Source organism: Cucumis melo, chromosome 4, assembly GCF_025177605.1.
Source record: "Cucumis melo cultivar AY chromosome 4, USDA_Cmelo_AY_1.0, whole genome shotgun sequence".
Lineage (NCBI taxonomy): Eukaryota > Viridiplantae > Streptophyta > Magnoliopsida > Cucurbitales > Cucurbitaceae > Cucumis > Cucumis melo.
Genome location: NC_066860.1, coordinates 581,678 through 598,837, shown reverse-complemented (window position 1 = coordinate 598,837; position 17,160 = coordinate 581,678). Strand labels below are relative to the sequence as shown.

The window sequence follows — 17,160 nt, the reverse complement described above, 5'->3', positions numbered from 1 at the left end:
TAAATTACCAGTCTTGATTCTTAAAATAATGACCGAGGACATTTTCACTTCTATATAAAAATCTGTGACATTTACTATTAGTTAGATGATATATAATTAAATTCGTCTTCGACCATTAACTTAAGTTTTTGGGTCAATCAACGATTTAAGATGGTATTATAACAGGTGATCTAGGGAGATGTTGTGTTCAAGCCCCTACAAGGAAATAAATAATCATTTCCACTTGTTGGGTATTCTTTGTATTTCTAGCCCATAAGTGAGGGAGAGTGTTAGTTGGATGATATATAATTAAATTTGCCATTACCTATCAACTTAAGCTTTAGGGTCTATCGACGTTTTAAGATTTACGTATCTAATACCAAATATCTTTTCATATGAAAGGAACTCAATAAGAAATAAGTTTTCTCCTAGCATGAGAAGATTTCTGAATTTTTCCAGACTTTGTGGATGCTTTATGGATGCTTTTGGTTTCTGTTGATACCATCTCTTTGTGCCTCCCTGATGCTATTCACGGTTTTCAAATTACACAGGAAAAGTATATGCTGGAGTTGATGGTAACGGATGTTGGAAAAGGTACCTTAGAGTGCTAGTAGTTCTCTTAAATAATAGAAGAATGAAGGGATGACCTACAAATTTCGTCCAATGATACTTACTCTTATTTCTAGTTGGTTCTATTTGTTATTCATATCACAACAGTGTCGGGTATGTATAATTAAATTCTTGCACACATTAATGCGCTGATTTAATTTTTTTTCTTCACTTGAGAATATAACACGGCACATAGTAGCAATGCTAAAAAATAAACCATGGTACCTTCTTATCTAAATTTTTTTAATTCGAAATAGAAGGGGAAAGATGAATTAAAAATGTAGAACTTAACACCTAGAAGGTACCTTGCTACCTCATGAGCATCACCCCATCTCCATTGATCAGTGTTCTAAAATGATCCAATAAGCCCATTACTTGAGGTGCAAGGATCATGACAACAAGATAGAGATATTTCTGGTTGTTTGGGGGTCATAGTGCAGGAGGGTTGTCAGTTGAGTGCATGTGTACATTGTATCCTATATTCCAATTAGTTTTATACTCGTATTTCTAGTAAGTATCATTGTTTCAACTTTCAATAAAAATACAGGTGTTCCTAATGTTCGATAGCAATATTTTGTAGACTAAAACGTCACATTTCATTTAATTTGTCTGATTCTGCTTTATTCATTTGCTTGGTAGCAAAATGTTTTGAAGAGTATTGTTCCTTTTAAGTTTTTTGTACTTTTCAAGTGGTAAACCATTATGAAATCTTACCAAGGTCACTGTAATCTTCCCTCCATATCAATTCTACAGGGGATGCTACTGGATTCTTTTCTGCCCCTTTAATACAGATAGCACAGATCTTGGAGGATGAATTTCATTTGCATGATCACGTAAATAGGATAAGCAGTATAGAACTTGCTTCACCAGAATTGGTAATAGGTCTTGTTCTTCCTGTATGATATGTTACTGTTTGCCTTCCATCTGGAAGTGTTACATTAATTGTCAAATGCCAATATGTTACTATCACAATTTCTAATTTAAATTCTAAAAATTATATCACAGGGGAAACTAGGCAAGTGGAGTGGAAGATTAAATTGTACTGTGCTTTTGTCGCCCAAACCGGAATTTGAGAACATTTATCAATCTAAAAAAGGAGGAAGAAAATCTGGATCGATTCAAATAAGTCCGAGCAGGACTGGGCCTTGGACTACTGTTAGGTTAAACTATGCTACACCAGCTGCCTGTTGGCGCTTGGGGAATGATGTCATTGCCAGCCAAGTGACTGTCAAGGATAGCAGCCGATACGTGACAATAAGGTCTCTTGTCTCAGTGCAGAACAATACTGATTTTATACTTGATGTATGCCTCATGTCCAAACATTACAAGGAAGGCATACATCTCCTGGATGAAACTGGTAACTCTGATGGTTCAATCACCGGTAGTAACATGGTAGTTGTAGAAGAGTTCTATGAAACTGAAAAGTACATCCCCACTGCTGGCTGGATTAGCTGCCTGAAACTCAGTCGGGATTTTTCAGAAGGAATTATCCCGGAGGTAATAATCGTACTCTCTAAGAGAGTAAAGATAAATTCAAATTATGATCATCTAGAAAAGTAAATGGTTAAAATCAAACGAAGAACTTTCTTTTTTCATATAATTTTATTAAAAAGAACTTCATCTGTTACGTGTTTGGTTGAATTCTAGCTGGTTGTGCCCTTAAAACTTAGTATAATTTAATTAGTAATATTAATATCTAGTGATGTATGTGTTGTATTTTTCTTCTAAATTTCTTTGTCAGAATGCTTTGTTTATGCTTAATTGACACGAGGATGAATCACTCTTCTATAATCTCTGGCCGTGGGAGGACTCAACTGTTGTGCGACTGATAAAATTTGAATTTCATTAAATAATTCCTCTTTCTTACTTTAGAAGAACACAAAGGTCTATCTTGAATAGAAGGACCTAAAACATAAACGGAAATAATCCCACCACAATAATTACATTCTAATTACAGCTAATGTAATCCCCTCAAGTTGGTGTAGAGATACTTCTATTGACAACTTGTTTTGAAAAGGAAATCAAAGTTTTTATTGAAAAAATGAAAAGAGATTAATACTCAAACGTACGTTTACCTTCGAGAGAAAAGAGAAACTGAGAAAACAAAAGAAGCAATACCATTGAGGTACAAAGGAGAGAAGACATCAAAAAGCAAACACTTAAGACCTAACAAGCTAAACTAGCTCTAGAAAAGAAACCAAAGCTAGATTACACATAATTTAAAGCCAAAGCCAACAAAATACCAATGAAGACACGATGAAAGAAGTCCTTTAGGACTGAAAGAGTGCGAGGATCAAACCACAAAGCAAACCAATTTCTAAACAGTCACTTCCAAGCTTGCAACTACTAGGAAACAATGCAACTTCTTAAGGGCGAAACAGTAAGACTTAGTTGCAAAAACACAAGAATTCCACAATAATAGTTCAATTCCTAGCCTAAACCACCGAGCTAAACTTTAATTGAATGAGATTGAGGTAGAATTGATTTTATCTGCAAATCACATTTTTCAATCAAATCAGAGAATTTAGCATAATTATGGGTGAAATTCTGCTGGCACATTTTCACCATTTTGAAACAAGGTCTTTTAACACTTCGTTTGGTAACCATTTCGTTTTTTGTTTTTTGTTTTTTTGTTTTTTTGTTTTTGACAATTAAATCCACTTCGTCTCTATTTCTTACCATGAGTTACATCTTGAATTATTAGCTAAATTTCAAAAACAAAGATAAGTTTTTTTTAAAACAACACAAAAATAATTTTTTTTAAAAAAATGGAAACGAGTCTCTTTATTAATGATAAAAAAGAGACTAATGCTCAAAGTACAAGAGAGGTATACCAAGAGCAAAAAGGACTAAGAGAACAAATACAATATAATCCAAGACAAGAGAGAGCATAAAGAAGTTACAATGAGCTGAGCAGGACCCTCTAAAACCCCAGCAGAACATGGCAAAATGAAACAAATTTCAACAAGGAGCCCCAAGAAAACTGAAAACTAGATCACAAACTGCTTTGAAAAACTTAATGGATGGATGGGAAGGAAGACACCAAGAGTAGGCAACCTGCTGCTTCAAACTTGAATAAAAATGTAATCCTGTGCCCTGGAAGACTCACTGAAATCTTTCATATCATCAATAAAAACTGCACATGTACTGCTGAGAAACCCATCAAAGCTACACTTAAAATTCTGAAATGAGGAAGAAGAAACAGGAATATAAAGGAAAATGCCAAACAAGAAATCTCTCCTTTAACAAAGATCTTTAACTTGCTTGAACAACCCCATGAATACGCCCTGAGAATCACTGTATTCATACAATTTCTAAGAATACATGCCTGAAAAACCAGAAAGCCTGTCTACTTTCAGTGCTCAGCCCAAGACTATCCCACATTTCTCATAAAAGGACTTCAAGTGATCTGGAATACCATATTGTTGAGGTTGGGAGGCAATCCCTGAGGTCTGTTTTTCTAAAATTAAATCTTCCTAAGTCTGAAACAAAGAATTTAGATCGGTTTCTAAGGGGTCCTTCAACTATCTTCTTTCTCATCTAATCTTGTCAAATGATCATCTTCCTCACTGCTCACACTAAGTGGAGGTCAAATTCTGAAGCAGGCTTCTTTATTGATGAGGGAACCGGAGATAAGCTAGGAGTGCCTCTCAAGAACTTTATTTTTGAATTAGGAAAAGAAATGACAGAGTAATTAAAATGTGGATGGAACTTGTTTTGAATAACTGATCTGTTTGAAGGAGAGAAGCTTGAAGGTGTGCACAATTTGTCTTTTAACAGGGCAGGATTTTGATCTGCAATCAACTTACCTTTGTAAATCTCTTTTTAGAAGCCTCCTTCAACGTCTTTCTTCTAACAAAGTGTTTCGGAAATGGTTTAAAAGGGTCAGAGAAAGCTTTGATTTTGAATGTCTTTTAGCCTTTGCTCTTTTCTCTGATTTGGCCGAAGAAGAGAAGGAAGAAAAAGAAAACAAATCGGCTGATGGGTTGAAACTTGGGACTTTACAAAAGGGGATTCAACAAAAATAAGTTTTTAAAAGCTACTTCTTTTAGGTTTTTGAATTTTGGCTTGGTTTTTTAGTAAAAAGTAGATAATAAAGAACAAATTTGGAAGTGGAAGTAGTGCCTATAGGCTTAATTTTAAAAAATAAAATAGTTGCCAAACGGAGTTTAAACTACTTGCAAAGTAAACCTTTGAATTCTCCTCAACAAACGTTATAGAGAGTCTATAATATCCTTGCTGCTAACACAGTGTCCATCAGATTTGTAACTAGAGAGTTTATCTTTAGGAGGTGGATGAGTATAAACTGCTTTGTGATGGACAGGCTTTCTTTCTATGGATCTTTAGTCTGTTTTAGTCTTTTTGGTCCTTTTATTTGTATTTCTTTGTACTTCTTTTGGTTTTGTTTTGCTTTTGGAATGACGGACAGGCTGAAATTTGAACCAAAAGGTAAAGGATGTGAATTGTCTACTGGACGTGAATTTGCTCATAGTGTACATGTCCAAGACTCCTCCAAAGCATCGGAATTGAACTCTTAATGTTTCTTTGTAGATGACTCCTGTTTTTCATCTTTGGTTGAAGAAGTGAGTGAGTTTCAGAATCTTACGGGACTTTAGTCACACAGGAAAGTAAGGGACATATTCGACCAAAGATAGTGGTCGTTGGTCCTGTAAAAAATTTTGAGTTCATTCATTCCTCTGAATAAAAAGCTGGAAAAATCACTATGGAAATACAGAAGTCCATGTCGAATCAATAATCTAATTTGGAAATTGGCTTCTGGAGTTCAGGGTGGTTAAAATGGAAGATGTACAATCACTGTTTGTCTCCTTCAATCTGCACTATATGACTGCCGCTATGACTCTTCACAGTATTCATTTTTTATTGCTCATTCGCAACTTGTTTGTATTGTGTCTGAATTATGTTTGGGAAGAATCTAGAGATTTTCTCAGAGCAAGCTTCTCAGCGTAAGACCTCGATGGAGTCAACAAAATTTTAGCCTTCTCGTGCTTTTCCCTCTCCAAGGATCTCGAGATTGACCCAGTGCGAGATATAAGCCTAATCGGTTGCCTTTTCTTTAGATGGATGTTTAGTCTGTTTAGTCTTTTTATTTGTAGTTCTTTGTACTTCTTTTGGTTTTGTTTTTCTTTTGGACATTACTCCTTTGTTTTGGTTTTTAGCTTGGTTGGATATGATGAGTGTGCTATGGGGGTGTTAACCTAGTTGAGATATCCAGATGCACCTCCTGATCTATGGTTTGTACACTCATTGTATAATTCTCTTGTACCATGAGCTTTTGTCTTATTATTAATATATTAATAAAGAGGCTGTTTCTTAAAAAAAAGAAAAAAACTCTTGTTTTTCAGCTATAAGAAAGAGGATAACAAGCAAAGGAAGATCTTTCCGTCTTCACCGAAGAAACATAGACACATGGCCTTCCCAATGAAAGTTCATTATGCAAAATTTTTCTGAGTGTTTAACTAACAAACACTCACGAAAAAAAAAACCAAGAAGCATAATACAAATACGATACTGGCACGGCGACACGTCAAGTTTCAAATAAGTTAGACACTACACGGCACATTGGGAACACATTATTGGAATACAAAAATACTAGATTCGCTTCTTTAGTCGAGATTTGCGGTCTTCAGCTATGCGCAATTCTCTCTAGTTTTTTGAAAGTTACACCTTAATGGTTTTATCATTGGTCATTTAGAGATGATAATAGCCTTTTTATGAATTGTTTGAAGTTCTCTTCTTTCAAGTTTTGTGTCGTCCCTTTTGCCCTGGGTCTCGTTGCCTTTTTATGATGGTTTATTGGCCTTTCGCCATGCAATATTGTCAATTATTGGTTTGTTGTTTCACTTGATTTTGGTGTAGTGTGTTTTGGTTGAGTCTGTCACTTAGATCTTTTAGGGCTCTCTCTCTAAATTTTTGTGTTTCTCTAAGTTTGAATTGAATCTAGTATTTTTGTATTCCAATCATCTAATTCTAAGATACATAGCTTCCTTATATAGGAGAAAGGCTCAAACCATAAAAGGAAAGAATTACGATTAGAATAGAATAAAATATTTGGTAATTTTACAGCTAATTCTCTTATTTACAATCATCAGTTTCTTGGTTGATGGATTTTCGTCCTATTTGGCTTGTAGTCTTCTTCATCTTCAGTTGTTTCTCTCTTATATTTGTCTTCTATTTGGTGATTTTGCATTTTGGAGCGTTAGTCTCTTTTCATAATATCAATGAAATTTGAAGTAACACATATCTATACATATATTTGGGCTGACTTGATAAAGGCCTGTCTCGAGAAAATATTTCTATTGATATTCAATGTTTGGTTCAGTTCTGCGATCTAACCTTTTTTCAATGCTATAACAGTTTTGCATCATGATTTATAGAAGTCTGTTTTTCCCTTGATTGTTCTTGAGGAATGGTTCTGGACGTTTTGGTGCTTTCTTGTTTCTGGTTATTGAAAGTCAATATACATTCGTATGGCTCATATCCCTTATTTTGATGCCTTTTAATCCATTGTTCAATCGAACAGATAACATCAAGAGTTGAGCTACCATCAGGTTGGGAATGGATCGATGATTGGCATTTGGACAAGACACCTCATACTGCTGCTGATGGTTGGGTTTATGCTCCAGATGTCAAAAGTTTAAAATGGCCTGATTCCTCTGACACAAAATCTGTAAACCATGCAAGGCAAAGGAGGTGGGTCAGAAATAGGAGACAGATCGTAAACAATATAAAGAAGGAAGTATTCATTGGGCAGTTGAAGCCAGGTGATACAGTTCCTCTACCTCTATCAGTGCTGAAACATTCTGGACTTTATATCTTTCATTTTAGGCCTGCGACTCTTAATAATTGTGATGAGTACTCTTGGAGTTCAGTTGTAGATAAACCTAATAAAGAAGATGTTAATGGGCCTGATATTCTTTCTGAAATATGTATTTCAACCCTAAGTGAATCTGAGGAGTTGTTGTACTGTGTTCAGACAAGTGGAACTTCATCAAGTAGTTCCCATATATTATGGTTTTGTTTAGGCATACAAGCATTGGAAATTGCCAAAGATATACACTCTGACCCCATTCAGGACTGGAATCTTGTTATCAAGGCTCCATTATCTATTGCCAATTACCTTCCACTTGTTACAGAATTTTCTGTTCTAGAGAAACAGAAAAGTGGCCATTTCATTGATTGCTGCAGAGCAATCCTTCATCCAGGGAAAACTGTGAAGGTCTACGATGCTGATATCAGAAATCCATTGTTCTTTTCACTCCTCCCACAGAGGGGATGGCTTCCTGTACATGTAAATTTAGTTCTCTTTCATCTTGCTACATTGTTTATGAGAGAATTTGCTGAATCCATGGGTTTTTTTTTAAACCTCTGTTTTTTTTTTCCTTTTTGACAGGAAGCAGTTCTTATATCCCATCCTCATGGAGTTCCATCAAGAACATTAAGTTTGAGAAGTTCAATTACTGGAAGGTTCCATTTTTTATCCCTGCCCTATTTGTCTCTCATTTTATCTTCATGGAGACCAACGTGAATGTGGTTTGTGCAGGGTTGTTCAAGTTATTCTTGAACAAAATCATAATAAGGAACATCCATTTCTGGAGAAGATCATCAGATTCTATGCACCCTACTGGTTTTCTATTTCTAGATGCCCTCCTCTCACACTCCATCTTGTAGACAGATCAGGGAGAAAAAAATCCCGAAAGATTTACCACCGGTTTAAGTCCAACACTGATACCGACACATTTGAGGAAATAACTGCAGAAGAAATACACGAAGGTTATACAATCGCTTCTGCTCTGAACTTCAATTCATTGGGCCTCTCTGTGTCAATTAATCAATCTGGGACAAACAAATGTGTAACTGTTGAAGATCTATCTCCTCTCGGCGACATGGTAAGTATTTCAAATTATGAGTCTATTATCTTCTTCAAATGGAACGGACTTCGTTATTTATTTGATTTTATCTGCAGGATGGATCCTTAGATCTCTATGCTTGTGATGATGATGAGGGAAAGCGTATGCAGCTTTTCATTTCAACAAAACCATGTCCCTATCAATCTATACCCACTAAGGTAATATCTAGATTTGAGGATGCGTCTGGTGAAGCTCGCACCTCTCTTGCATCACCTTCCCAAAGACTTGTTTTTCTAATTTTTCTCATTCACTACGCTTTTTACCTTTCCACTTGTTCATGGTGATGTTTTTGTCTGTTTGTTTATTTTTCATTAGCAATTTTTCAGCTATTATCATGGATCTATCATCAGCGTGTCAAAGATCTTATCAGTCCATTTGTGTGTGATCTCTGAAATTCGACAGAATACAAGTTGACCTGTCTTGGATTACTTCTCTCTGACCCACCTTTTGTGATTGTTAAACTTCCTTTGCCTTCCAACCTCCACATTTTGCTACTCTCCTTCTCAACAGACTTAAAACTTGAGTGGAATTTGTATTTCTTAGACCCAGTCATCCTTTTTCCGTTTGGTTCTCTCACTCACCCCATCAACGGAATCTTACCTTGTTTCTTTTACTTGTTCACTCTTCTTCTTTTTCCTTTCTTGAGTATGATGCCTCGTGTTTCTGTTCTCTTTCTTCACTACAATGAACGAAATTCTTTCGTCAGTTTTTGCATTTCTTCTTTGAAGCGTTTGCAGCTTTCTGCCAAAGGAATCCGTATAGTCAACCTAAGCTCTTCACCACGTCCATAATCCATGGCTGTTGATGCTTCAAAATGTGTGCGTTCTGTCACCATTTGTTAGGATACCACCTTACAAAGAAATGCCAAGAACACAAAGATAGTAATATATTGCAATATCAAGAGAAATTATAATATACCATTAGTCTCTGGAGAGGGCTATCTCTCTCCCGAAGTCCTGCCATGGGAACTTTCACTAAAATGATCCACACTTTTAAAGTCCCTGACACCCTCTATTTATTACCAAGACACCCTAGTGACCACCTAGGACCCCTTACTAATATTATAAGAATCTTACCCATATACTTGCAGCACAGCCTCACTCTAAATTGGTGCTTCTTGTACTCAAGAATTCAAAGAAAAGTGTACGTTTCATTCATTTCGCTACATATATATATAGAGAACAAAGAAACCCTAGACTGTATGTACAATTACGATAATGGACATATAATATAAATATATATCATAACACTCTCCCTCAAGCTAGAACAAATATGTCGATCATGTCCAGCTTGTTGCACAGATAGCTTATTCTTGCTCTATTTACAGCTTTGGTCATAATATCTCCCGATTGTTCTCCAGTCTTCACATATCCTGTGGACACCAACTATTCTTGGATTTTTTCACAAATGAAGTGACAATCACCTCAATATGTTTAGTTCGTTCATGAAATACTGGATTCGATGCAATGTGAAGTGCAACTTCATTATCACACCATAATTTAGCTGGCATTGTAATACTGAAGCCTATCTCAGATAATAGTTGTTGAATCCATATTATTTAGTTGGCATATCACATGTGGAAGCTATCTGAGCATGTTGAGATCGTTGACTATTATTATATAACAATTTCCGACAATCACGTTTCGTATGGCCTAGCTTACGACAGTAGTTATAAACAATCTCTACAGAATCTGGTTTTCAATTATCATACCTATTCCTCTGAAAATTGCTATCTATCGCTCGAGGTGCCATGGGGTTATTGTTCTTGCGAATGAGAGCACTACCGGATTGAGGAATAGACACACCTGTCAAAGAGCTTTCAATGCGAAGGACACAAGTGAAAGCATCGTCTAATGATGGAATCTTAGAGAGAATTTGTGCCTTCGCCATTCCAAATTCAGGTAAGAGTCCATTCAAAAAAATCATAACAGTCATCTTCTCTCGTTGAGCTTGTTGAACTTTAACATTAGGACTAAAGAGTAACAACAAAGCAAGCTCCGCAGTTATCTTCTTAAGGCACATAAAGAAGTTGGTAACAGACTTTGTTTTTTGTTCAGCACAAAAAAAACTACATACAAACCTCAAACATTTTATGTACTTACTCTTTACCTAAATATAGAAAATCTAAAAATTTCGAAAATTCTTTAATAGGCTCACAGTGATCAACCAGTCCAATTATCTCGCTCTCAATGGAGTTTTTGATCTGAAGATATAGACGAGCGTCATCACGAAGCCAATCCTTCTTCTTCTTTGCATCTTCTGGGGATCTTCGGTCATATGATCATCCATCTAACTTATGTTCATAATAATTAGGTCCATTTAACTTATGTTCTGTGATCTTAGAGACTAAGGGAATGACATTAGAAACTACCAAATTTTTTATCTTGGCCATACCGGAGGCACACACTTATTGTAGTCCACACAAACAAAAAAAATCAATCCAAAGAGTTGCAAAATTGGAACAAAACCAACCACAAACCCTAGAACGAGGTCGTAGCCTTCAATCTTTGTCAAACCCGAATGATCTTCGATGGACCCAACTGCACAGACTAACCGGAAAAGAGGATTCGAGACAAGCCCAAAAGACGGAGGTTAAAATGGAGGCAGCATGCACTCCCATACGTCGGCACGTGAAGCTCATGCGCGGAGTTTCCCGACGATCGGCAACGGTAGACACGGTGGCTCTTCTTATGAACTGGGAGGTGTTGACAAACGGCCACTCGAAGATGACCTAAACTTAAGCCCTAATGGAGAAGGAAGCCACCAACTACGATATTCCAAACCCTAATGTCTCCGATACCATGTACTCAAGAATTCAGAGAAAAGTGTATGTTTCATTCATTAGAATTAGAGTAAAGCTACATATATATATATAGAGAACAAAGAAACCCTAGACCGTACATACAATTATGATAGTAGACATTAATATAAATATATATCATATCACTTCTTATTTGTTGGAGTGCAGGAGAATGCATCACTAAGATTCTGTATTTCCATATTACATTGAGAAATAATTACTGTCAATCAAGGATTTAACATCATGTTATTTCCTCCTAATTTAAAAGGGGTGTTTTGAGGATTGACTTGACTTGAGTTGGCTCAACTCATTGCTTGGTCCCCCAACTTCACAAGTCAGTATTAAATATCTCAACTCCACCGTTAGTGTCATTTCATTTTATTGATGAAGAAGCTTTTTTTTTTTTTTGTTTAAAAAAAAACAGTCAACTTCGTTACTACTACCTCTAGTGACCACTTCTAAACATCAGCTTCAATGATCATCTTCAACAACTCTAACAACCAACTCAACCAAACATATACTCAAAAATTGAAATTATCAGTTCATGGTTTTTAATAGTTGTCTTATATAGTAGGTTATACTCATGTGGCGTCACTTTTGGTTTCATTCGAAAGACTTCAATATTATTGATGATAGTTGTTCTTTCTTATATACTCATGATCATCTCATTATCTAGCTAATGTGAGACTTTGATCATCAACATATATGTATAATAGTCTCTAACCTAATTTGATATATCTGCTATAAAAGGCCCCACCCTAAACCCCTTAATGGCCTGCCTTTTCTTGTGTGTGCATATTAAACTCGTACTTTCCACTAATGTGAAAGTATATTATAATTTTGTTGTTTGTGTGAAACTTCAAGTCCAAAGGTTACATGTAATCAATTATAAAATATATGTGAAGATTTAAGTCAGAGATCTCAATTGAATGTTAAAAAAATTTAAAAATGTGTGTGTGTGCACGCTTCGCACAATTGAAGGGTTAAACAAAAAGTTAAGGCAAATAATAACAGTAATAATAACCACAAGAAAATCATATGTTTTTAGATTACAAAAATATTGTCCACATGCACCTAACTTAATAACTTAACTATTCACCCCCAAACACAAACTTCCTGCTCCATAGGCATATTAACTTCAAATTTCATTACTCAACACAGCACCTCAAATACCCCTAAATGATTTCCACTTATTGGGTCTTCAACAAATTTCAAACCCACAAATGTGGGGGAGTGTTAGAGTGTTGATATAGTACTAAATTTTCTACAAGCTTAAGCTTTTGAGTCAATCGATGATTTTAATAAAAGCATTGCATGAAAGAAAAGGAGAACACAATTAATATAAATGCATGATTATTACAGCTAGTATTACTTGGGACAAACAAGCACCATCGTATCTGTTTTGGGCTGCTGATAGTATGTTTCTTGGGTTGAAGCTGCTAGAAACTTATGAAATGGCTTGAATTCAGGGCTAGTGTAACAAAGTCTTTTGTATTGTAGGTGATTTTAGTCCGTCCGTTCATGACCTTTACGAATCGGCTTGGGCATGACATCTTCATTAAGTTAAGCGACGAAGATGAACCAAAAGTTCTTCATCCGCGTGATTCAAGAATTTCGTTTGCATTTCGGAAAACTGGTGGACATGATAAACTCCAGGTAGCGTACTAATTCAGAATCTAATAGCTGTAATACTCTTATTGACTGATGTAATAAAATTGCTTTGTTGATTGATTTTACTCGGGTTGGCTTTATAGGTACGTTTAGACGATACCAGTTGGTCGCTTCCTCTTCAAATTATGAAAGAAGATACAATATTTTTGGTCTTGAGGAGATATGATGGTATCCGTAGATTTCTGAGGATGGAAATTCGTGGCTATGAAGAAGGATCACGTTTTATCGTCGTGTTTCGCGTTGGATCCGCAGATGGCCCGATAAGGCACTTACATGCTTAATAGTTGTGTCAAGGTTTATATTTTGGTTTCTGGTATATTGACTAACTAATTAAAACTTCGATTCATCAGGGTCGAGAACAGAACCGACAATACAATCAGCTTACGTCAGAGTGGGTTTGGTGAAGAGGCTTGGATTATGTTGTCACCCCTTTCAACAACAAATTTTTGTTGGGAGGATCCGTACAGTCACCACTTATTAGATACTAAAATTGGTAGTGATGGTAGTATTGGAGTTTGGAAACTTAATATGAGCACTGGACTATGTTCTTTAGAGGATGGTGAAACAGAATTATGTTGCTATGTGGCGAAAGAGGGTGATATTAAAGTAGTTAGATTCAGAGACAGTCAACATTTCGAATCTGACTTTCATGAAGAGATTGGATACTTAACAGCGGCAAGAAATTGGAGGTCTCAAATGCAGCAACCGGTGAAGGATAGTGAAGCAGCACCTACTGAGCTGATAGTTGAGTTAGGAGTTGTGGGCATTTCTATTATAGACCACAGGCCAAAAGAGCTGGCTTATATGTACTTGGAGAGAGTTTTTATCTCATATTCAACTGGATTTGATGGTGGAACAACAAATAGGTATGTGAACACTTTCTTCCTATCCTCTTCATGATAATCCCTTTTGACATGTTAACTGGGAATGGCGACCTAATCTTGCACCGTGACATTTCTTTCCTTGTGCATTTTTTGTTTAGTTGACATGTATTCTTAGCTTTCTTGGATTTCTCTGTGCGTTATTCTTTACTCAACACTTGTGGATGATGTCTTTAATTTCAGGTGACAATGTTTTAGGTTACAAGGTTTATAAATCAGACTGACAAAACTTTACTTGGCAGGTTCGAGATTATTTTTGGTCATTTGCAGTTTGATAATCAACTCCCCCTGACATTGATGCCAGTGCTGTTGGCTCCTGAGCAGACCACAGATATAAATCACCCAGCATTTCGAATGACAATAGAAATGCAGAATGAGAATATTGTTGGAATCCGAGTTTTCCCGTACATTTGTGTTCAGGTAATGTATGATTTTAATATTTAAAATCATGAAGTAAGAATCCTTCATTATCTCATTAAAACCTTATTTGTCATGAAAGGTTACAGAGAAATCTTGGAGGCTTAACATTCACGAACCACTCATTTGGGCTGTCGTTGAGTTTTATAATAATCTTCAGCTAGGTCGTTTACCCCAAAGTTCTAGTATCACCCAAGTTGATCCGGAAATACGCATCAAGTAAGATTTTCATTCTTTTCCCTGCAAGAGGATGTAGGCATGTGGTTTTAATTGTTGAAAATATTAATAATAAAAAGAAAAAAAAAGGAAATAATCAAAGTTATAATCAAATATATCGTAAGTTCGTAACCCATTCTTTTAAGCTTTTGGACTATGATTTTCTTAAATCACCAATTTACCCAAAAGCTTAAGCTAGTGGGTAAAGATAAATTATATCACTAACAGATTTAACGTAGTTCTGGATCAAGTCTTGTGTCTGAGAGCCTATAGGGTTGTTTTCTCTCCATTTAACATTGATTTCCACTTGTTGAGCTCTGACATATTTTCAAGCCCACAAATGAGTGAGAGCATTGAAGTATTAATATAATTAAATGTACCATATCTCTATCGTGCTTTATTCTTATCATGATTTCGGGATTATTTTAGGGAGACTAAATAAATCATTTAACTTTTTACCTTCCATAGTAGTACAAATTAGTTTATGTTTTATTAGTTCCTCTTTTCGATCCAAGTTCATATTAGTTGTTTGTATTTGTCTTTTAAAAACTCTTGTACCTTTTCTACCAGGACTCTAATGGTTCTGTTTACTTCTTTAGCCTAATAGATATTTCTGAAGTGAAGCTGAAAGTGGTTCTGGAGCCGGCACCAGCACAAAGACCCCATGGAGTTTTAGGCATATGGAGCCCCATACTGTCAGCTGTAGGAAATGCATTCAAGATACAGGTTGAGTTAATCTTCCTCCATAGTTCTATGTTGAAAAGTCATTAACTATCGTAAAAAGTAATTCCACCATTCATTCGTAAATCTACTTGTGAGACAGTTGCAAGAAATCCTATGGTGAAAATATACTGCTGCATGTCATTTCAGGTTCATCTAAGAAGAGTGATGCACAGGGATAGATACATGCGTGAAAGTTCAATTGTTCCTGCCATTGGAAACCGTATCTGGAGGGACTTTATTCATAATCCTTTACACCTAATATTTTCATTAGATGTACTTGGCATGGCAAGTTCAACGTTGGCTTCCCTTAGCAAAGGGTTTGCTGAACTTTCAACTGATGGCCAGTTTTTGCAATTACGGTCGAAGCAGGTATCTTAATTTTGTAACTTGCAATTAATAGGTCTTTATTGAAAGATTAACTAATAATTGGGGCAGGTCTGGTCACGGAGAATTACTGGTGTACGTGATGGTATAATCCAAGGCACAGAAGCTCTTGCTCAGGGTGTGGCTTTTGGGGTGTCAGGCGTGGTAACAAAGCCTGTGGAAAGTGCTAGACAAAATGGTTTACTTGGTCTGGCTCATGGATTAGGACGTGCGTTTCTTGGATTCATTGTACAACCTGTCAGTGGAGCATTAGATTTTTTCTCACTGACTGTTGATGGAATTGGTGCAAGTTGTTCCAAGTGTTTAGAGGTTTTCAACAAGAAGGTTCCTTTTCAAAGAGTTAGAAACCCTCGAGCCATCCATGCTGACAGTATTCTTAGAGAGTATTGTGAGAGAGAAGCTGTTGGCCAGGTATACTTATATATGTGCTTTGCGTGTAATGCTGATTATTTTCTACATTTCATTGTTTCTCCCTACTTCATGGGCAATATGTCGTAAGAAAACAATAATTGAACCATCATGGGTTGGTCTGGTGGTCGTGGGAAAAAAAAATGGTCAAAGGAATAAGGGGTCATGGGTTCAATCTATGGGGTCCACCTTCCTAGGATTTAATGTCCTAAAGGTTTTTTGACAACCAAATGTTGTAGGGTTAGGTAGGTTGGTCCGTGAGATTAGTTAAGGTGCGAGTAATGGACTAATTTTTCTATTTCATCATAAAATTAAATTCAAATATTGTAAAGGAGAAGTTTTTATTGCTTGCATGTTTGTTCTTTTTATTTTATGCAAGGCCTCACCTGTTGTACAAAGGAAGCACAAGAACACACACAAGTAATAGAGGGAATATGTCTACTGAATTCCAGCACAAAATACATCAAGAAACTCGGGGGTTGTACTCTCCACAATGAACTATTGTTCATCCACAAAAACCATAAACCAAAATAACTAACCCTAGCACAAAACACTCAAATATATACTAGCATTCCCGTTTGCCATGTAAGACCATATGACAACAACAACTACCCTTTTGTCGGGGTGAAAACCCCTTTCTACCCCTCCTCTTATATACTTGCTTAATATGAGGCCTTGCAATACTCCCACGGTGGGAGAAGAGTCACCTTGTCCTTGAGATGAAAATCAGGGAATTGGGCCTTAAGGACAGCGTACGATTCCCACGTAGCGTCATGGGCAGGTTGGTTCTTCCAAGATACCAAACATTCCCAAACATCTGTTTCATTCCATTGCATTTGGTCCACCTTTTTCAGTTCCAAAACCCACTCAACCTGGTCATTCAATCGCGATATGTCTAGCTGCACCTGATGCTTGTCTCCCACAGCTTTTCTCAATTGAGATACATGAAAAACTAGATGAATTTTTCCTGTTATTGGTAGATCCAATCTATGGGCCACCTCCCCCACTCGCCCCAAAATTTGATGAGGACCAAAAATTTAGGAGACAAGTTCTCATAACACTTCTTAGTCAAAGACTGCTGGCGATATGGTCAAATCTTTAAATAGACCCAATCCCCTACATCATATGCTACATCTCGACAATA

At 36.3% G+C, this 17,160-nt stretch overlaps 1 protein-coding gene across 2 annotated transcripts in view; it reads left to right on the top strand.

Annotated features, from left to right (window-relative positions):
* LOC103503494 (uncharacterized) overlaps positions 1-17,160 on the top strand; it is a 75,804-nt gene that overhangs the window by 50,437 nt on the left and 8,207 nt on the right. For both annotated transcript variants that reach the window (XM_008467693.3, XM_008467692.3), the window contains exons 44-58: positions 531-573; positions 1,342-1,463; positions 1,594-2,085; positions 7,130-7,897; positions 8,000-8,073; positions 8,150-8,495; positions 8,573-8,674; positions 12,817-12,972; positions 13,071-13,252; positions 13,338-13,853; positions 14,111-14,288; positions 14,368-14,504; positions 15,101-15,227; positions 15,372-15,593; positions 15,660-16,019. In XM_008467693.3, the coding sequence (XP_008465915.2) occupies positions 531-573; positions 1,342-1,463; positions 1,594-2,085; positions 7,130-7,897; positions 8,000-8,073; positions 8,150-8,495; positions 8,573-8,674; positions 12,817-12,972; positions 13,071-13,252; positions 13,338-13,853; positions 14,111-14,288; positions 14,368-14,504; positions 15,101-15,227; positions 15,372-15,593; positions 15,660-16,019 (3,825 nt within the window). The remainder of the gene's footprint in view (positions 1-530; positions 574-1,341; positions 1,464-1,593; positions 2,086-7,129; positions 7,898-7,999; positions 8,074-8,149; positions 8,496-8,572; positions 8,675-12,816; positions 12,973-13,070; positions 13,253-13,337; positions 13,854-14,110; positions 14,289-14,367; positions 14,505-15,100; positions 15,228-15,371; positions 15,594-15,659; positions 16,020-17,160) is intronic.